This window comes from Mustelus asterias, chromosome 26 (assembly GCF_964213995.1).
Source record: "Mustelus asterias chromosome 26, sMusAst1.hap1.1, whole genome shotgun sequence".
In the NCBI taxonomy this organism is placed as follows: domain Eukaryota; kingdom Metazoa; phylum Chordata; class Chondrichthyes; order Carcharhiniformes; family Triakidae; genus Mustelus; species Mustelus asterias.
Genome location: NC_135826.1, coordinates 27,829,984 through 27,852,461, shown reverse-complemented (window position 1 = coordinate 27,852,461; position 22,478 = coordinate 27,829,984). Strand labels below are relative to the sequence as shown.

At 42.2% G+C, this 22,478-nt stretch overlaps 1 protein-coding gene across 12 annotated transcripts in view; it reads right to left on the bottom strand.

The window, feature by feature from the left end:
• LOC144479533 (casein kinase I) overlaps positions 1-22,478 on the bottom strand; it is a 109,778-nt gene that overhangs the window by 58,972 nt on the left and 28,328 nt on the right. For 9 of the 12 annotated variants that reach the window (XM_078198326.1, XM_078198331.1, XM_078198327.1 and 6 more), the window contains one exon: positions 5,942-6,375. In XM_078198326.1, the coding sequence (XP_078054452.1) occupies positions 5,942-6,125 (184 nt within the window). In that variant the 5' untranslated portion in view covers positions 6,126-6,375. Of the gene's footprint in view, positions 1-5,941; positions 6,376-11,891; positions 12,142-22,478 lie in introns of those variants that run through there. The other 3 variants (XM_078198332.1, XM_078198336.1, XM_078198324.1) reach the window with 2 other exon arrangements.

The window sequence follows — 22,478 nt, the reverse complement described above, 5'->3', positions numbered from 1 at the left end:
CCTATAAAGGCAAGCATGCCATATGCCTTCTTCACCACCTGTGACGTCACCTTCAAGGATCTGTGGACTTGCACACCCAGGTCCCTCTGCGTATCTACACCTTTTATGGTTCTGCCATTTATCGCATAGCTCCTCCCTACATTATTTCTACCAAAATGCATCACTTCGCATTCATCAGGATTGAACTCCATCTGCCATTTCTTTGCCCAAATTTCCAGCCCTTCTGTAGCTTCTGACAATGCTCCTCACTATCTGCAAGTCCAGCCAATTTTGTGTCGTCCGCAAACTTACTGATCACCCCAGTTACACCTTCTTCCAGATCATTTATATAAATCACAAACAGCAGAGGTCCCAATACAGAGCCCTGCGGAACACCACTAGTCACAGGCCTCCAGCCAGAAAAAGACCCTTCCACTACCACCCTCTGTCTTCTGTGACCAAGATGTGGAGATGCCGGCGTTGGACTGGGGTAAACACAGTAAGAAGTTTAACAACACCAGGTTAAAGTCCAACAGGTTTATTTGGTAGCAAAAGCCACACAAGCTTTCGGAGCTGCAAGCCCCTTCTTCAGGTGAGTGGGAATTCTGTTCACAAACAGAGCATATAAAGACACAGACTCAATTTACATGAATAATGGTTGGAATGCGAATACTTACAACTAATCAAGTCTTTAAGAAACAAAACAATGTGAGTGGAGACCAAGCCAGTTCTCCACCCATCAATTCTGTCCACCCAACAGAACCCTGAGGTTCTGTGACCAAGCCAGTTCTCCACCCATCTAGCCACCTCCCCCTTTATCCCATGAGATCCAACCTTTTTCACCAGCCTACCATGAGGGACTTTGTCAAACGCTTTACTAAAGTCCATATAGACGACATCCACAGCCCTTCCCTCGTCAACCATTCTAGTCACTTCTTCAAAAAACTCCACCAGGTTAGTGAGCCATGACCTCCCTCTCTCAAAACCATGCTGACTATCGTTAAGGAGTTTATTCCTTTCTAAATGCACATACATCCTATCTCTAAGAATCTTCTCCAACAACTTCCCCACCACGGACATCAAGCTCACCGGCCTATAATTACCCGGGTTATCCTTCCTATCCTTCTTAAATAACGGGACCACATTAGCTATCCTCCAATCCTCTGGGACCTCACCTGTGTCCAGGGACGAGACAAAGATTTGCGTCAGAGGCAATTTCTACCACTATTTCACCTCTCGTCTCCCTGAGCAGCCTTGGATAGATTCCATCAGGCCCTGGGGATTTGTCAGTCTTTATATTCTCTAACAAACCTAACACTTCCTCCCTTGTAATGGAGATTTTCTCTAACTGTTCAACACTCCCCTCCGAAACACTCCCAGTCAACACATCCCTCTCCTTTGTGAATACCGACGCAAAGTATTCATTTAGGATCTTCCCTACTTCTTTGGGCTCCAAGCAGGTGAGATCCTAAATGACAACCCTTTTGTTCCTAACGTATGAATAAAATGCCTTGGGATTCTCCTTAATCCTGTCTGCCAAGGACATTTTGTGACCCCTTTTTGCCCTTCTAATTCCCCGTTTGAGTTCTTTCCTACTTTCTTTGTACTCCTCCAGAGCTCCCTCCGTTTTTAGCTGCCTGGACCTAACATACGCCTCTCTTTTCTTTTTGATCAGTCCCTCAATTTCCCTGGTTATCCACGGTTCTCGAATCCCTTCCTATCCTTCTCTTTTGCAGGCACATGCCTGTCCTGTAGCCCTAACAACTGTTCCTCAAAAGACTCCCACATGCCAGATGTGGATTTACCCTCAAACAGCCTCTCCCAATCAAGAACTGCCAATTTCTGCCTAATCCCACTAAAGTTAGCCTTCCCCCAATCCAACACCTTACCCTTGGGACACCACTCATCCTTTTCCATCACTATCCTAAAGCTAACAGAATTGTGGTCACTATTTGCCACATAGTTTCCTCCCATAGTCCAAAGATGTGCTGGGTAGGTGCATTGGCCATGTTAAATTCTCCCTCAGTTTATCAGAACAGGCACCAGAGTGTGACAACTAGGGGAATTTCACAGTAACTTCATTGCAGTGCGAATGTAAACCTTACTTGTGACTAATAAATAAACTTTAACTTTAAACCAAGTTGGAATATTGAGCAGTTCTGGACACCACAGCTTGGGAAAAATACAAGTAAAGTCACAGTCCCAGATGACCGCAGGCTGTTCTCCTCTTTGAGGGGGAGAGTTGACTGGTGGTGATTTAATCTGAGGATCACCATGCCTCAGACGAGGGGCAAGGTTGAGAAGGTGGGCCTCCATGAGTAATCTCAGCCAGTATGGAATTGAAACCATACTGTTGACGTTGCTCTGCATCACAAACCAGCCAACTGAGCTAAACCGACCCCCATTAGGGAAGGTATATTGGAGGGAACACAGCATAGGTTTACCAAAATGATACCTGGACATCCAAGGGTTAAACTACGAGGAGATTACACACAACTAGGGTTGTATTCCCTGAAATGTAAAAGTTTAAGGGGCGATTCAATTTTTTTCCCAGGATTTTAAGGTGAACAGATGATAGTTAGAGGGGATTACTACTGCTGGTTAAGGAATCTAGAACCAGGGGACAGTGACTAAAAATTAAATGCAAGAGTCAAATGAGGAAAATTGTCACAAAAAAGGTGGCAGAAGTTTGGGACTAAACGCGGCAGAGGTTTGATGCTAAAGCAATTATTAATTTTAGATTTTTGCTATTTGAAGACATCAAGGGATATGGAACAAAGGCAGCGTATTGAGTTAGGTCACATATCAGCCACGACCTCAGTGAATGGGGGAAAACAGCCTCGAGTGGCTAAATGGCCTCCTCTGTTTTCTATGTACACTTTACTATTAATTCAAACTGAAGCATCAACTTCGGAGTATAATGTACAATGCTTAATCAATGCTTTGGATAACAAAAACTGTATACAAAATTTAGAGAAACTTGATACCAAATTTAGTCCCAACAGAAACATGGCAGCTTTAGTCAAATATCCCCATTTTCACTCATTTTAGGTGATGAAACCATTGAAGAGGCCACATTTTGAAAGATCTCCCTTGAAGACAAATAATGCACTGAAATTTTAATTGACCCGAAAATCATTCTGAATTTATATGATACAGTATTTAAATACTTAAATCAGGTTTCAACAAAGTAATTCATCGCTACCCTTTCAACACTAAATAACAAAAGGTAGTAGCAAAGAGAAATGGTGTTGTGCATTAGAGTATGTAGGATCAATCTTTAAATCAGCATAGCTTCTGTGAGTAAAAAAAAAAGGACAATGCAGTCAGGATCTCAGCATTGCCAGAGGCTTGGGAGAAGTTTTGTTTTAAAAGATATCAAATTTAAATACGGGGTCTTGACTTAGACATTTAACCAAAATGCTTAAGATAGTCCGACCAGTTCAAAGTTTGACTTTGGACTCATCTGTAAGAGTCAATTTGAATTTCAAGGTTGAATTTTAGATTTATTTGGAAAAGAAAAAGTAACCCAAATATCTAAAAAAAAAGTCTTTGTACTTGTTGGTACGTTAATACTTCAGAAAGGTACTGGAACTAACAGTGCCTGCAGCTCTGAAAATCATAGCAAATTTAAATTTATTTATTAATGTCACAAGTAGACATACATTCACACTGCAATGAAGTTATTGTGAAAATCCTTGCGTCGCCACACTCCGGCGCCTGTTCAGGTACACTGAGGGAGAATGTAGCATGGCCAATGCACCTAACCAGCACGCCTTTCAGACTGTGGAAGGAAATTCACACAGATACGGGAAGAACGTGAAGACTCTGAACAGTTACCCGAGGACAGGGGGAATCAAAATCGGGTCCCTGGTGCTGTGAGGCAGCAGTGCCAACCACTGTGCCACCTTGGCAAACATTCTATCAGTTAAGATATCTTCAATGAATTGTAACCATAGAACAGATCTGTAGGAGCCTTATTAAGCCTATTGTTGCAAGTATGCAGAAAAAAAATGTACAAATGTCAGGCAGCATGGTCGGTGCAGGTTTGGAAGGCCGAAGAGCCTGTTCCTGTGCTGTAATTTTCTTCGTTCTAAATAAGCATGCTTTAATGTTTGCCAACACCAGTACCATTCACTTCACTTTATATATGGAACCGAAATTTGGAAAGAGCTACAATTGCACACCTGTTTGCATTTCTTACAATTCAGATGCAGGAAGAACAATAGCTGCGAGATTGCGCTGTTGTAAATCAGTGACAGAACTGGAGCAAATCCCACAGGTGAAGTCTGCGGACACAAGAATATCATGCACTTTTTTGCTGAATTTTAAAAAAGAAATCTACATTATTAAATATTTCTAAGTTAAATATCTATCTTTAGAATATAGTTCATCCAGCAATACAAAGCATTTCCCGCACCATATAATTTTTGATCCTAAGTTACAGTTTTCTTGTAATTAGTTAATTTTATCCATGTGCAAAAAATCTTAGGGTTCAGACTTAGCTGCCCTTCGCTCAAGAGTATTCCAAAAAAGGCTTATGAAAACAGTGTCCCTCTCTACAGAACAAATTGTGTTCAATTATTTCACATATGGTACTTACATTATACAGAACTCAAAAGCCCAAGCCAAAACTATTCCTTAATCCAGTTCACATTCCATAAGGGACAGTGAAATTGCTTGATACTTTTTTTGAGGACAACTGTAGATACGATAGTGACTTTTAAGGGGTGTCTTGACAAACACATGAATAGGATGGGAATAGAGGGATATGGTCCCCAGAAGGATAGGGGTTTTAGTTCAGTCGGGCAGCATGGTCGGTGCAGGCTTGGAGGGCCGAAGGGACTGTTCCTGTGTTGTAATTTTTTTTGTTCTAACTCTAGCAAGTAATCTATATTTTCATCCAAAAACTTTAAAATCTTTCCCCACAATGGATTTTAAAAGGGACAATGAGCAGAGGAGAAAGAGACCCATCTATTAACCAGTGACAATGTTAAATGCATGTTCAAGAATTATTTGCAACCAGCTTCAAACATGTGCAAGACCTAATTTGTAAAGTTACTTACCAATGCTCTGTCAGAAACAATATTAAGTGACCCACGTGGTCGTTAAAACTGTGTTGAATGGTTGTGAATTTGCAGAAAAGGTTTAGTATAACAGGGACAATAGGCTTTTGCTATGTGGAAAATAAGAGAAAATTTGGGACTCTTTTCACGTGCAAAAGAAAGTTAGTAATTAAGGTGGTAAGATGGGTATAGAGAGATATGGGCCAAACGCGAGCAACTGGGACTAACTTAGGTGGTTAAAAAGGGGCAGCATGGACAAGTTGGGCCAAGGGGCCTGTTTCCGTGCTGCAAACCTCTACGACTCTATACAGGTCAAGTGGCTAACAACTTGTTCAAGGTCATTTGAAGAACTTAAACATTCACAATGAATAGATTAGTACAAAAGAATTGATCTACTCTTGAAGTCAAGAAGAAAGGTGATATCAGAAAGGGAATGCAAGATAGAATGCACTAAATTGAAAGTTACACAATTCAAGAGATATTAGGAAAAAGTGGTACAAACAATAGATAAATATAGTGAAATGAAAGAGCGTGTCACTTATGCTTTTAGCCTCAGGAGGCAGCCAGTACAATATGTTAAAGTGAAAACCAGCAGTGCAAGGACAAAGTTACAAAACATGGTTTCAAGGGAATTTACAATTCATATTCAATACTCACATGAATTAATTCTCATGTTTACTTGGGCACAACTGTCTTGACAAAAGCTATACAAAACTAAGACAAGTGAAAATATGTACACTGTGCTCGGTAAAAGAACACCAGAACTAGGAAGGATTGTGTATATTCTGAATTGACTTTTAGTTTGTAAAAGTCAATCATACAAATCAAGTTCACTCATATTTGAAAGTAAAAGAAAAAAAAAAAGGGGGAAAATCGGCAATTTTGATGATTCTTACCTAGACGAAGCTCTCCAAAATTTCCGCATCCTATCTTCTTCCCCACTCGGAAGTTGGGACCCACCATTAAGACTCCAGAGCTGGTCCCCGTACTCCGGCCACAGTTGGTTCCCCGTCCACCAGATTTTGACATTCTTCTTGTTTCTTCCGTGTCACCCCTCCCCCCTCTCTTATCAAAATCCATAAGTTTGTGATAGCCTGGCTTCTCCACGGTTACTTTGCCATGCAAACCAACAACGTCAAAACTTGGAATTTTAGAATATCATCACGATTAAAACAATGGGTACTACAAGTTTAGCACCACCAAAGGTCTTGACAAATCTTCCATTTTTGTCTTCTTTTGTACATTTTTTAAGAGATAACACATCCTCAAGTCGAATTGAAAACAGAGATGGAACAGCTGAATTCCTCCACCTTCCTTCTTTGGTGTAGACCTACAAAACAAAATGAAATCAATGAGAACATTTTATGATGACAGCAGAAAATTGAAGTTCAATGTTAGTGAGCAAGAGGACTAAACAAATCTCATCTGTTTCTTGTTATACAGGATTATTGTGGGAGAGTTTACAATAATTGAGGGATGAAGTGGAGTTGATCAATGCAGACACAAATGCAAAACAATACCAATGCTGGAAATTGGAAAGAAGAAAAAATGCTGGAAATACTCAGTAGCTCAAGCAACATCTGTGGAAAGTGGAATGGGGGTTATCATTTCAAGTCATCAACCAGAAAACATTAACTTGATTAAAGCTGAATTTGCAATGTATTGAAATTTAAGAAATTGTATTTTTAAATGTTGCTAATGTTCTGGACATTCTCTTCCATCTTCTGCTTTCAGGAAAAAGATACAAAAGTCTGAGGTCACGTACCAACCGACTCAAGAACAGCTTCTTCCCTGCTGCTGTCAGACTTTTGAATGGACCTACCCTGCATTAAGTTGATCGTTCTCTGCACCCTAGCTATGACTGTAACACTACATTCTGCACTCTCTCGTTTCCTTCTCTATGAACAGTATGCTTGGTCTGTATAGCGTGCAAGAAACAATACTTTTCATTGTATGCTAATACATGTGACATGTAACAATAATAAAATCGAATCAAAGAATGCTTGCAGTTTAAAACCTCAAGACATCACATTCCATGTGTTTTTCAATGGTCAACCAGGTTTTGCTACCAAATTAGGTAGGAATGGTCTGCTCAGGTCACTACCAATTCCTCCCATCTGCTAATTGGCTCTGTAAGACACTGGGAATCAACATGTACAACTTTCCTGTTCCCTGTGAAAAAATGTCACAAGTGCTGCTGGATGGCTTACTTGGCATGGATTAGAATGCAGATGGGATCGAGCCTTTATTTGTTTCCATTCCACAGCACTGAGCATTAGTGCTCTAATGCTCTCAGAGTACAGTCTAATTCTCATAATCCAAAGCTGCCAATTCAAATGATCTAAATTCATTTTTGGCACTAAATTCCCACATTGCTGTGTTGATTAATTCAGCTATTGGATAATCAAACTTTTTTTTTCCAAACACAAAGGGCTCTGAATCATCAGTGGACTAAATTCATGGGTTAGCTTTCCTATAAATACCTACCATTGCAGGTTAGTTGAAGCAATTCTTGCTTTTACTGATGTTACCATCAAGGCCAGTGCACTCTGGATACATGCCATAGTTAAAGGTGCCATATGCTGTGAGAAACTGCATCCTTGAAATGGGAGCATGGAGGGGGGGGGGGGGGGGGGGGGGGGGGGGGGGTGGTGGTGGTGGAAAGAGGAGAGAGAGAGAAGAGAGATTGCAGCTAAAAGCCTCAAATGTATTAGCGCAGGTTGGAGTATTTAGCAACCAGGACTACACAGTGGTTGGCACTGTTGCTTCACAGCACCAGGGACCTGGCTTTGATTCCCAGCTTGGGTCACTGTCTGTGCAGTCTGCACATTTTCCCCATGTCTGTGTGGGTTTCCTCCGGCTGCTCCAGCTTCCTCCCATAGTCTGAAAGACATGCTCGTTAGGTGCATTGGCCATGATAAATTCTCCTTCAGTGTACCTGAACAGGCACCGGAGTGTGGCGACTCAGGAATTTTCACAGTAACTTCCTTGCAGTAAGCCTACTTGTGACTAATAAATAAACTTTAACTGTATAGAGTTGTGCATTAAGTTTGACATGGAACGTAAATCAAGATTTTAATTTATTCCCGGACAGGTTGGTTCAGATGTCAAGGACAATTGTGAGAAAAACGTCCGAGAACCGATTAAACACATTTTGGTTGCATGCTTGGGAATAGTTTTGGTCAGGATCAGAACTGATGACAAAATTCCAAAGATGAACACCTTTGTCCCAAGTGTTGAAGCAAATTTAGTCCTAGAGGATTTCAACATCTTCACACCAATCTTTGAATGCTCCCTTTGATTCAAATCCCTAATTAATCCAGCAGTCGGAGGTATGCATCAAACCGGAACCATCCCTCATCCCGCTACAGGTTAGAATGGCCTTGCTCCCTGGATAAATCAGTGATGGCCTAGTGTATTATCACTAGAACATGAATCCAGAAATTCAGCTCATGTTCTGGGGACCCGGGCTCGAATCCCACCATGGCAGATGATGGAATTTGAATTTAATTAGAAAATATCTGGAATTAAGAATCTACTACTGATGACCATGAAACCATTGCCAATTGTCAGAAAAATCCACTAATGTCCTTCAGGGAAAGAAATCTGCCTTCCTTGCCTGGTCTGGTCTACATGCGATTCCAGAGCCACAGTAATGTGGTTGACTCTCAACTGCCCTCCAAGGGCAACTAGAGCTGGGCAATAAATGCTGGCCAGCCAGCGATGCCCATGCCGCACAAATGAAAAAAAGAACAAGTTCTTTTAATACATTTAGATTTCACATTGGCAATAGGTTGGTGTAAGTGGATACACAAATACCAATTTATTACTGGAAAGAATCAACATCTGATACTAATTTACAAACAGGAGCACTAATTTCTTCCTTGTGCATCAGAATTAAATATGCAGTGAAGTTCAGCTTTTTGCCCCAAAGCTTGTGATGATTTCCACTTGCCACTAATTTAGTTCCCACTGCTGCCGCGCCAGTCAAAACAGAACTTCACAAAAACAAAACTGCATCAAGCAGGACTTGCGTTACAATGGTTCCTAGAACTACTTGCAATGTTCCTTTCCAGTGAAGATCAATATCAACAAAGAATAAAAGTTTAACATGTGCAAAGGAGGATAGCAAATGTTGTCCCCTTGTTCAAGAAGGGGAGTAGGGACAACCCTGGTAATTATAGACCGGTGAGCATTACTTCTGTTGTGGGCAAAGTATTGGAAAGGATTATGAGAGATAGGATTTATAATCACCTAGAAAGGAATAATTTGATTAGGGATCAGCACGGTTTTGTGAAGGGTAGGTCGTGCCTCACAAACCTTATTGAGTTCTTTGAGAAGGTGACCAAAGGGGTGGATGAGGGTAAAGCGGTTGATGTGGTGTATATGGATTTCAGCAAAGCATTTGATAAGGTGCCCCATGGTAAGCTTTTGCAGAAAATACGGACACATGGGATTGAGGGTGATTTAGTGGTTTGGATCAGGAATTGGCTAGCTGTAAGAAAACAGAGGGTGGTAGTTGATGGGAAATATTCATCCTGGAGTTCAGTTACTAGTGGTGTACCGCAAGGATCTGTTTTGGGGCCACTGCTGTTTGTCATTTTTATTAATGATTTGGATGAGGGCGTGGAAGGATGGATTAGTAAATTTGCGGATGACACTAAAGTCGGTGGAGTTGTAGACAGTGCGGAGGGAAGTGGCAGGTTACAGAGGGACATAGATAAGCTGCAGAGCTGGGCTGAGAGGTGGCAAATGGAGTTTAATGCGGAAAAACATGAGGTGATTCACTTTGGAAGGAGTAACAGGAATAAGGAGTACTGGGCTAATGGTAAGACACTTGGTAGGGTGGATGAACAGAGGGATCTGGGTGTCCATGTGCATAGATCCCTGAAAGTTGGCACCCAGGTTGATAGACCATAAGACATAGGAGCGGAAGTAAGGCCATTCGGCCCATCGAGTCCACTCCACCATTCAATCATGGTTGATTTCAACTCCATTTACCCGCTCTCTCCCCATAGCCCTTAATTCCTCGAGAAATCAAGAATTTATCAATTTCTGTCTTGAAGACGCTCAACGTCTCGGCCTCCAAAGCCCTCTGTGGCAATGAATTCCACAGACCTACCACTCTCTGGCTGAAGAAATTTCTCCTCATCTCTGTTCTAAAGTGACTCCCTTTTATTCTAAGGCTGTGCCCCCGCGTCCTAGTCTCCCCTGCTAATGGAAACAACTTCCCTACGTCCATCCTATCTAAGCCGTTCATTATCTTGTAAGTTTCTATTAGATCTCCCCTCAACCTCCTAAACTCCAATGAATATAATCCCACGATCCTCAGACGTTCATCGTATGTCAGGCCTACCATTCCTGGGATCATCCGTGTGAATCTCCGCTGGACCCGCTCCAGTGCCAGTATGTCCTTCCTGAGGTGTGGGGCCCAAAATTGCTCACAGTACTCCAAATGGGGCCTAACCAGTGCTTTATAAAGCCTCAGAAGTACATCCCTGCTTTTGTATTCCAAGCCTCTTGAGATAAATGACAACATTACATTTGCTTTCTTAATTACGGGTTGTTGAGAAGGCGTACAGTGTGTTAGCTTTTATTGGTAGAGGGATTGAGTTTCGGAGCCAGGAGGTCATGCTGCAACTGTACAAAACTCTGGTGCGGCCACATTTGGAGTATTGCGTACAGTTCTGGTCGCCGTATTATAGAAAAGATGTGGAAGTGTTGGAAAGGGTGCAGAGGAGATTTACCAGGTTGTTGCCTGGTATGGTGGGAAAATCGTATGAGGAAAGGCTGAGGGGCTTGAGGTTGTTTTTGTTAGAGAGAAGGTTAAGAGGTGACTTAATAGAGGCATACAAGATGATCAGAGGATTAGATAGGGTTGATAGTGAGAGCCCTTTTCCTCGGATGGTGTTGGCTAGCACGAGGGGACATAGCTTTAAATTGAGGGGTGAGAGATATAGGACAGATGTTAGAGGTAGGTTCTTTACTCAGAGAGTAGTAAGGGCGTGGAATGCCCTGCCTGCAGCAGTGGTGGACTCGTCAATGTTGAGAGCGTTCAAGTGCTTATTGGATAAACATATGGATGATATTAGAATAGTGTAGATTAGAGGGGCTTTAGATTGGTTCCACTGGTCGGCGCAACATCGAGGGCCAAAGGGCCTGTACTGCGCTGTAATGTTCTATGTTCTAAAATACAAAGAAAAAGAAAAAAAGGATCGAATTTTTTTAAAAATGGAAGGGGTGGTGGTGAGGAGGAGAGAGAAGACTAAGATTCTATTTGCATGCAAAAGTTGAATGTACGTGAAAGCTTTAAATCTCATTTATTTGAATAGGACACATAAATTAATTTGCAAAATAGCTTGTATCACTGACTAAGACAAAATTTATTGCCCATACATGATTGGTGGGGGTGAGCTGCCTTCTTGTACTGCTGCACTCAGTGTTATAGGCATATCCAGAACGTTGTTGGGAAGTTTCATGATTTTGACCCAGCGACAGTAAAGGAACGGTGATATCGTTCCAAGTCAGGATGGTGAGCAGCTTGAAGAGGAACTTCCAGATGGTGGTATCTGCTGTCCTTGCCCTAGAAGGTAGCGGTCATATGTTTGGAAGGTATTGCCACAGGAGCCTTGGGATATTCCTGCAATGCATCTTGTAAATGGTACACACTGCTGCCTATGTTTGCTGGTGGTGGAGGGTGTGTGTTTTTCCTGGATGGTGTCAAACTTCTGTAGTGTTCCTAGAGCTGTACTCATCCAAGCAAGTGCAAAGTATCCCATCATACTCCTAACCTGTGACTTGTAGATAGTGGACAGGCTTTGGAGAGCCATGAGACGAGTTACTCACCATAAGATTCCTAGTCTCTGGCCTGCTCTTGTAGTCAAAGAATTTATGCGGCTAGTATTCCAGTCAATGGTAACCCCCAGGATATTGATAGTGGGGGGATTCAGCGACGGCAATGCTGTAGAGTGTTAATGGACGATGATTAGATTCTCTCTGGATGGAGATGGTCAGTGTGTGGTGCGAATGTTACTTGCCACTTGTCAGCCCAAGCCTGGATATTGTCCAGGTCTTGCTGAATGGATTGCTTCAGTATCTGAGGGGTCGCAAAGGTTAAGAACATGACTAGGATGGTAAATGTTGTGTTATTCCAAATTCCAGAAGGGAAACTTTAAACAATTGCCTTCAACTGTCTTTTGCAACTTGATATAATGAGGAAAGGTTTGAAATCTAGGGGAATGATATTCCAAATGTTTTGTGATGATTTTAAATAAAATGAAGGTTACATCTCTTTGAGGTTTGTTTCCGAGGTAAAACAAACAACTGGATTCTCAAGACAGGCTTTTGCTGACCCGCTTGTTGGGAATTATTCCTGCTGTAGCTCAGGTCGGAAGCAGCTACCTTGCATAGGTTTAGCCATCTCCTGATATCGAGTTTTCCCCTTCTTCAGAAGTCAACCTTAATTATCTTCATTTCTGCCCTTTTAGAATGTATGTGCAAAGTTCACACTTTGCCTCCTCCTCTGAACCTCTAACACCTTATTCAAATCTTATATGTCTGTTCCCCATTGTTACCAACTCACCTTAGGTAAAGATCTGCTTGCAGTGTTGCTAGGCCCATCAACATATCAAAAGCACTATTTCTATTAGCATAATCAAACTGACCGCATCTTTAAACAGCCTACATTTTTCAATAGTTTTTAAAAAGATAACTAGCAGAGAACACTGTAATTTGTTGGTTTCCCTGATATTTTGCTGACACCAGTGATGTTGAACATAATGCAATCATCAGTGAACACCCTTACTTCTGACCTTATGATGGAAGGAAGATCACTGATGAATCAGCTGAAGATGCTTGGGCCTTGGACACTAACCTGAAGAACTCGTGCAGTGATTTCCTGGAATTCAGATGATTGGCCTCAAATCACCACAACTATCTTCCTTTGTGCTCGAAATGATTCTATTTCCCCCGACTCATTTCACAAGGACTTCTTGATGCCACATTCAGTCAAATGCTGCCTTGATGTCAAGGGCAGTCACTTTCACCTCACCATGGGAATTCAGCTCTTTGTCCATGTTTATACACAGGTTATTAAATTTAAGTTTATTAGTGTTACAGGTCGTTTTACATTAACACTGCAAGTAAGTTACTGTGAAAATCCCCTAGACACCACACGCAGGCTTCTGTCAGGGTACACCGAGAAAAGATTTAGCATGACCAATGCACCTAACCAACACGTCTTTCGGACTGTGGGAGGAAACTGGAGTACCCAGGAGGAAACCCACACAGACACGGGGAGGATGTGTAGACTCTGCAGAGACAGTGACCCAAGCCAGGAATCGAACCTGGGTCTCTGGTGCTGTGAAGCAACAGTGCTAACCACTGTGCCACCATGCCGCCAAGTTGTACAATAAAATACACACTAGAAGCATTCAGTCTTATTTGGCACCCATCCGAAGAAAGAAAGTAGGTTTAACTTTAATTTTTTGAAGAAACAATGGGATAGTTGCTATGCTGCCTGGAAAACTGATCTAGTAAAGTCACTCTACCAATACGCACAGTTTTGTAAAAAAAAAGTATGGCAGATGCTAGAAAGTAGAAATAAAAGTGCTGGAAGCAAATTAACAGGTAAGCCATAATCTATGGCAAGTGAAACATTGAGTTATTTCAGGTGCAGCCTGACATGCTGAGTAATCTGCTCTAACATGACTACACAGTTGGTATGAATATTGGGAATATATACTACGACCATCTGTGTGAAAACAAAATGTACAACTGAGAGAGATTTTTTTAAACTTTGAAAACAAATTCAAAAGGAGGACATACCAGAAGGATGCGGAGGCTTTGGAGAGAGTACAGAAAAGGTTTACCAGGATGTTGCCTAGTATGGAGGGTATTAGCTATGAGGAGAAACTGGGATTGTTCTCCCTGGAAAGACAGAGGCTGAGGGGGCGACCTTGATAGAAGTTTATAAAATTATGAGGGGTTATACATAGGGTGAACAATTGGAAGCTTTTTCCCAGGGCAGAAATGACAATTACAAGGGGGCACAAGTTCAAGATAAGGGGGAAGGTTCAGTGGAGATGTGCGGGGGAAGCTTTTTTTTATACACAGAGTGGAGGAGGCCTGGAATGCACTGCCAAGTGAGATGGTTGAGGCAGTTACGTTAGCCACATTTAAGACGTATCTTGATAGGCATATGAACAAACGGGAAAGAGGGGGATATAAGCGGTTGGTATTTAGGTAAATGTAATTGGCGCAGGCTTGCAGAGCCGAAGGGCCTGTTCCTGTGCTGTACTGTTCTTTGTTCTAAAACCATTTCTTCCTGGTTAATGTTAAATGTTGGCCAATTTTCTGGTTACAACTTGTAATTATTTTGTACCCTGCAAGACTGTAATTTGTTGAATCTAAAGGTGTCATTATTTTAGTAACAATACACGAAATCATATATACATTGAATTCATTTGTAAATTTTCTTTGTTCGGACACATCAGGCCTGCCACGTAAAAAGGCAGCCCTAAACATCCCTGAAAATCACTGTATTGCTGTGTAGCAAATGTAAAGTTGTCCACTGGAAGGATATCTAAATATTTTCAAACTGGGGTTAATATCCCTTACAAAGGTCTGGTTAGGAGGGGTAAGCTACGTATAGGACAGATTGGAAAAGCCTCTAGTTTAAAATTGTTTAGCAGCGAGTTAACTTACCCAAATTCTAAATAATATGTAGCTAAAGGAGCAGGAACTGGAAGACAAATGGTTAAAAAGTGAACATGCACTCTAGCAAGGCAGCAATAGCCTTGGGAATACCAGCTTTGGAGCAAAACATAGCATCAATTGTGATTCATATTTCCTTTTCTAACATGGGCAGTTCTTCTCAATAGGAAATCACTCGCACTATGATTAGTCTGATCAATAAGCAATAACATTATCAATATGTGCAGTGTACTTTGAACATGAATTAACTATTAGAAAGTGTTGCCAATGCTTCTTTTAACACAACACCTCTGGAGGCTGCCTGGAGATTTTTTTCCTCATTTACCCATCGCTCATACTGACTTTGCAGATTTCAGAGTTTGATCTCTCACTTTTTCATATTTTGAATGAACAATGGTGTGCTTTCCTCTGCAGACAGTCAAAAAGCAATGTCACAACGTCACGCTTTGGATGGAAAATAAATTTTCAGATATGTATTCCAAATTCTGAGCAAGTAAGTTTTACTTTTCTAAAATGTTTTCATTGCATTTTAATTCCACTTACCCCAACTAGTTGAGCTAAATACTGCATCAAGGTAATCCAAGTATCACAATGGAACAAACTTTAATTAGAGGATTATAAACAGCACTGAAATAAAGGTACAATAAGGATGCCTGTGAAGATAAAATGACAATTGATCTTCAGACAGACTGCAGATTTGAGAAACCTCTTAGCTTGCTAGTGAACCAGTTTTGCTGGTTTTCAGTTTGTACTCCAGACTTCAATACAATTGTTACATTAAAAATCACTCCATTAGAATTCCTCAAATGATTAAATGTCTATAATAAACATTTAAATTTAAAAAAAGGACAATCATCTGATTTGTATTGACTTTCTTGTCCTCCGATTGTTTCTCCTCCCTAATCTTAAAGAAAATGGACCATAACTTCCTTGGGTGTAGCAATCGGTGGCAGATTGCCACGCAGTACGACTTACCAGTGCTAAAATTCTTAAGCACCTCTCTCGCCCAACATTCCTGAGTCAAACTGGGTGAAATTCAGGCAACACAGTGGGTTCCTGGCTCCAGTGGCAAAATGTAAAAGCAGCAGAGTGAATGAGGACACTCCCCATTTTTAAAAAGCAGTACTAGCTGCCATAAAGCAGGTGAGTTTAAAAGTTGCATTGAAACTAACAGATCTGGGAGAAGTGTCTAAGGTAAGTGAATGGGGGGTGTGTGTGTGTGTGTGTGTGTGTGTGTGTGTGTGTGTGTGTGTGGGGGGGGGGGGGGGGTGGTTGGACATCAGAGGAGGAGGTTGGTGGAGGTGGGGTGTTAATTTGGGGGTTGTGGGTGGATCCTTTGGAGGGTATCCCATGCAGGGCTCAGTCTGTATATTTAAAGATAGTTATGCTGAAATTAGAGGTGCTTTTATTTCTTCTAACTTTTCGGAGTAACTATCAGCGTAAAACTGAAGTTACAGTAAGAAGTTTCACAACACCAGGTTAAAGTCCAACAGGTTTATTTGGTAGCACGAGCTTTTGGAGCACTGCCCTTTCATCAGCATTCATCTGATGAAGGGGCAGCGCTCCAAAAGCTCGTGCTACCAAATAAACCTGTTGGACTTTAACCTAGTGTTGTGAGACTTCTTACTGTGCCTACTCCAGTCCAACACCGACAACTCCACATCATCTGAAGTTAGTAATTTAAAAATCACTGTTGGGTAGTTCCCAGCACAGCACAATTGTTCAGAGGAGGTATGTGCTCCTGGACAATTGCCAGGTAAACACTTATCTAGGAACTTCTGAGAAGGATTTTCCAGGGCATTTATGGGGCAACCCCCCAAAACCAACACCGGGGAGCCAGGAAGTTACAGGCCAATATTTATTTGCTTGTCAGATGTGGGCATTGCTTGCCCATCCCCAAGTGCCTCAAGAAGGTGGTGGTGAGCTGCCACCTTGACCCACTGCAGTCCATGTGGTGCAAGTACACCCATAGTTCTGTTAGGCTTATCGTTTATTTTTCTATACATTAGTATATCACATGGAGATCACATGGTCTGGAATGGGGGGGTGGGGGTGAGTTAATGTAATGAACAAAGCATCGTAGCTGTGAGGGACAGCTCGGTGGATAGGATATTGGTATGTAGATAGGCTGGAAAATTGGGCGGGGATCCTGGATTCAGGATTCAATCCTGGACCGGGGAGCGGCGCGGGCTTGGAGGGCCGAAGGGCCTGTTCCTGTGCTGTATTGTTCTTTGTTCTTTGTTCTATATCTTCATTAGCTTTTCTTACACATTTTTCTCTTGTTTATTTTCTTCATCAAAAGTTCTTCTGGGACCCATGGCTTTTCCCTTTAACCACACCAATGTTTTCTTTAGCATCTTCTAAGATGGCACTTTTCAATCTATCCCGCTGATCATAGCAATTGTTTTCCGAATTGTTGTTAACCGCTTAGCGTTTTCTCTACTGCTTCACAAAAAAACTTTTCTCTACCTCACCTAGGCTTTGGATTTCAATTTTTTGATCCTGATAAAAGACGCACTGGATTAGTACAGAAAGGTGTGAAAGTAGAGGGTCTATTGGTGAAGACAGTGAGATGTGCAGACAAGCAGACCCTAATAACTAGTACCGCACAGGAGCTACAGGTACTAATGGATAGAATGAAAGATAGAAAAATAGAAGTGACAAAAGGTTTACAGGATGAAAATTAATGTAAAAAAGACAAACGTTATGAAGACTGGAAGAAATAGCGGGAAAGTAGAGGTCAAGATAAATGGTCTACAGTTGGAACAGGTTATCACAAGACCATGGAAAGCATCTCGTCTGAAAATGGTTGCTCTCCATAAAGAAACAGAGCTAGAATAGCAATGGAAAAGAGTACATTCTCCAAAGAAAAAAATGCTCAGCATAGGATTGAGTATAGAGCGGATTATCAGACTTTATTGAGTGGCCGGAGCTGAAACGTGGAGCTCGAGAAAAGCAGGCAACAAAAGTCTGCGAAATGTCATTCTAGAGAAAGATGGAGTGGTTTGGTCAGAGGAGAACACAAGAACAATGAAGAAGTTGTCAGGATGGTGAAGGAGAAAAGATCAATAGCGAACATTAAGATAAGGCAAACAAGGTTGGATTAGTCACCTTCTAAAGCATGAAAACTTACTTAAGGAGGCAAGTGAAGGAAGATTAAAGGGATTTAGACGAAGAGGGAGAAAGGGAATATTGGGCAACTTAAAATTGAAAATGGGAGATTCCAAGAAGCAACTGAAGAGAAAAAGTGAGTCATGGAGAAACGAGCAGAGGACCTACTCTTAGGCAGACCATTACGGCTACTCGCATAAGCTGTAACATTTAATGTTAAGTGTACAATAACATTCAACAAACTGCAAATGCATCGTTGAAATTCAGGTACATCACCTTCAACTTGAAGTTTCTTTTCAAAACATTGGAAAAGTAAATAAAACACAATACACCCTTGTGGGGGGCCAGAAATGGTAATGAATGTGTCCATCAGCACCCCAGAAGGAACTGATCACTTGAGTACAGGAAACATGAAGCAGTTACAAAATATTTCATTGACAGTTCCTATGTTATTCTTTTCACAGATGAAATGTAGAACTTTTCATGGGCGGAATCAGGATTCTCAATTTCTTTTGAAGAGTTTCATGACTGAAGAATCATTTTACAAAGTCCAGAAGATAACAAGACACTACATTTATTGAAGTATTTTAAAAAGGATTCCAAAAGTTTTCCAAAGTCCATCATGCTACTAAGCCAATGCATTGCAATCTGTCCTCACTCACCAACAAATCAATGTACTGTACAGAGGCAAAGTAGTCCCAAGTTGGCTATTTTTTGTGCAGCAGTTTTTAAAAAACAGATACAATTTAAGATGAACAAATAAGGTCTCAGAGTGCAGTTGTGACATGTGCAACTTTTAAAAGGGAAATGTTGCAAGGGTCAACAAGAGGAGGAAGCTACAGAAAATTAAAAGCTAAGGGCAATGTGTTTCCAATATTTGAAAGGTGCTCAGTATGTTCATATTATTCAGTGTGCATTATATGCCAGCTGTCAATCACAAACAACAGAGGATTGATTAATCCATTAGTAAAAATTTAACCATAAATTGATTATATTTTCTTCCCTCAGCACTAACTTTTTTCTCCTCCCTGAGGCAATGACATGCAGTGGTGTGGTTCTACAAATGGCAGCTACCTTCTTGTACTTCAATCAACTGGGCAATCTTCTGGAACAACCTTAGACAACAAACTAAGGATGAGTGGAGGTATGCTAAACCCAATCCTATCCACACTGAACATCCACACATGCACTTTGCAGTAGAAGTGACTAGTCAGCATTAGGAGTAGGAATCCATGCTGATTTATTTTGTCAACCCATATAATCCATGAGAACAGAGGCTTATAGCATCCTAATAATGCCCTGCCCAAGGGCAACTCACTAACTCCACATGAAGGGCAACTAACTCAGTTTTATCTGTTTGAGAGATCAGTCCCAATTTACAGTGACAGAGTTATGGATTGGATTTAAAATCCTGTGTGTTTGTGCACAAAGAGATTGGAGGCGAGGGTGGTGGGTGGGAAGGAAACAAATAGAAAGAATCTGAAGGTCAGACAACGTAGCATTGAGTAAAACAGTTACATAACAGCACAGTAGATGACATGCAGCTCTCCCTTAGAAGCATGGTTTTGAAGTGGGACATGACAAAAAGAACTGCTAGATTTTAATGCATTTAATCTGCAGGAAACCCCAAGCCGTTCAACATTTCTTTATGCTAGTGTTCAACACGGAAACTTAGAATTACAGAATCCCTCCAGTGCAGGAGGCCATTCAGCCCAGCGAACCTGCACCGACAACAATCCCACCCAGGCCCTATCCCCGTAACCCCATGCATTTACTTACCCTGATGATCCATGTATTTACCCTTATAATCCTTCTGACACTATGGGTCAATATAGCATGGCCAATCCACCTAACCCGCACACCTTTGGAGTGTGGGAGGAACACGGTAAGAAGTCTCACAACACCAGGTTAAAGTCCAACAGGTTTATTTGGTAGCAAATACCATTAGCTTTCGGGGAAACCAGAGCACCCGGAGGAAGTCCATGCAGACACCGGAAGAATGTGCGGAGTGTACACAGTCACCAGAGGCCGGAATCGAACCTGGATCCCCGGCGCTATGAGGCAGCAGTGCCAACCACTGTGCCACCCAACACTTTTGCAAGTGTTCGGCACCAGCTGGAATACTGTGCCCTATTTGGAGCGTACATTTTCAGAAGGATGTGAAGGGGGTGGAAAGGGTGCAGAAGTGAATTACTAGAATAGTTTCAGACATGGGCAACATAATACATGTTGTTACACGGATTGATTGCAGAAGGTGGGATTTTCACCTTAGAGCAGAGGGGGTTATCATTGAATCCCTATAGTGCAGAAGGAGGCCATTCAGCCCATCGAGACTGCACCGATCACAATCCCACCCTGGCCCTATCCTCATAACCCCATGCATTTACCCTAGCTAGTCCCCCTGACACTAAGGGGCAATTTAGCATAGCCAATCGACCTAACCCGCACATCTTTGGACTGTGGGAGGAAAGTGGAGCACCCGGAGGAAACCCACTCAGTCACAAGGAGAACGTGCAGACTCCACACAGCCAGTGACCCAAGCTGGGAATCGAACCTGGGTCCCTGGAGCTGTGAGGCAGCAGTGCTAACCATTGTGCCACTGGTTACGGACAGATTTAATAGAGGCGTTTAAAACCTTGAAGAATTACATGTTTCCAGTGGTTGACGGACGATAATCAGAGACTACAGATGCAATGCGTCTGCCAAAGAATCAGAGGCAAGATGAGGAAGAGCATTTTTACACAACGAGTGGGTAGTATTTGGAATGCATTGTCCAAAAGGGTGGTGGAAACAGATTCATTAACTTTCGGAAGAGAATTAGACAAATACTTAGGAAGAAAACTACAGAGATATTGGGAAATAGCAGGGGGGCAGGAGTAACAAGCTTGCTAGCAGGCCTGGAGACTTCAGTTCCAGGCTCACTAATTATATTTAAAATAGATTTAAATGATGTCTTGAATACCTAATGCAGCTCTGTGCCTATTTTTGACACAGAGCTGACGGTGCCAGAAATCCAGCACTGGGAGACACGCTCGGGGCCGGACGCCCAGCGTGGATCATGCTAACCCGGCCCCCCACTGAAATCTTCCGGCCCGCTGCGCTAAAAAAACCAGCGCAACGGGATTAGAGAATCGTCCCCACGGTCTCCAACTTCAGGACATCCACAATTTGTTAGTTCATTGCGTCCTTTAACTACACAAAATTGACTGGCTGCTCAATAAAACCCACTGTGAATTCCACATTGGCCCCAAGTCCCGAATCCTCCCTCAGGAGCTGGAGTCCCACAGCCCAAGCTGCCTTGCAAAATATCCTCTGTTCTCTTTCACACTGCGCAAAGGGGTTCTCTGTATGAGCTACTGCTGCACACCCTTCACTTCCTTGTCTGTGGTGTGCATTATTGCCACCTGGTGTTGGAGGTCCCCACTGAAGGTCTCCTCATCATCAGGGACCTGGGTTGGAGGGTGTTCCATGCAGCAGTCCCATAACCGTCAGTTACATCAGTTCACAGGCTCCCGAGAAGCCTTGTGACCCTTGGATCATGTTTATATGGCTTGTGGTAAACTGCACCCCCTTTCCATTTTCTTAAAAAAAAACTTTTGCTAGAGTTTGGTTTGCATTTGAGCCGCATACTCTTGATCTACGGGCATCAGTGCAGAGGGGGGCAGGGAAGGAGGAGGATCCAGTGAACCTGCTCCTGGCTAAACTCACCACAACAGGTAATGGCCGACCTGACTGTCTGCCCCTCTATCGCGGCAGCGTTTCCCTAGAAAGGGAGCATAAGGTGTCTGCTGCCACTGTTGAGGCCGTCCATGCCCGGTGGGCACCACATGGGCTACGGTGCCTTATCCACCCTCTTAATCGTGTTTTGTTTTAATGTTTAAAGTTTGTCATTTGCTTTTTGTTTCAGGTATCCTTTTAAGGGGTAACCTCTTTAATTTATCCCTCAGTTTATTTGGTTATTGGATTTACCCCAAATAGGAATAAAATCCACTTCCTGCCTCCCCATCGAAAACAACAAAGCTCTATACAACTTTGAAAAACAGCACCTCATCTTTCTAATAGGTATTTTGCAGTCTTTTGGACTCAACACAGTTCAACAACTTTAGACCATAATCTGTTCCCATTTATTCCCATGTTTTGGTTCTACAATTTTATTTCATTTTACTTTCAGCTGTTCATCCTTCTGTCATCCATACCTCAGGACATCTTTGTGATCATTATTTGCCCTTTCGGTCTTGTACTACCAACCCTGTCATTTAATCTCTTATGGCTACCACCCCGTCACAGGCCTGCTCTCTTTTTTTTCTTTTCCCAACTCTCCCCACTTTCACTTGTTTCAAAACATTACATTCTGACTTTTTCCTGTTCGGATTGACTTACTACGCGAGCCGTTTCTCTTCCCACAGACAGAAGACCCCACCATCATAGATGCAGTTGCCAGGCTTCAGACAATTCGATCCACTCCACATGATATCACGAAACAGCTGAAGGCACTGTACACAGCAAAGGCTCTGGGCCTTGACAATATCCTGGCTATAGTACTGAAGACATACTCCAGAACTAGCAAAGTCCCTAGCCAAGCTATTCCAGTACAGTTACAACATTGGC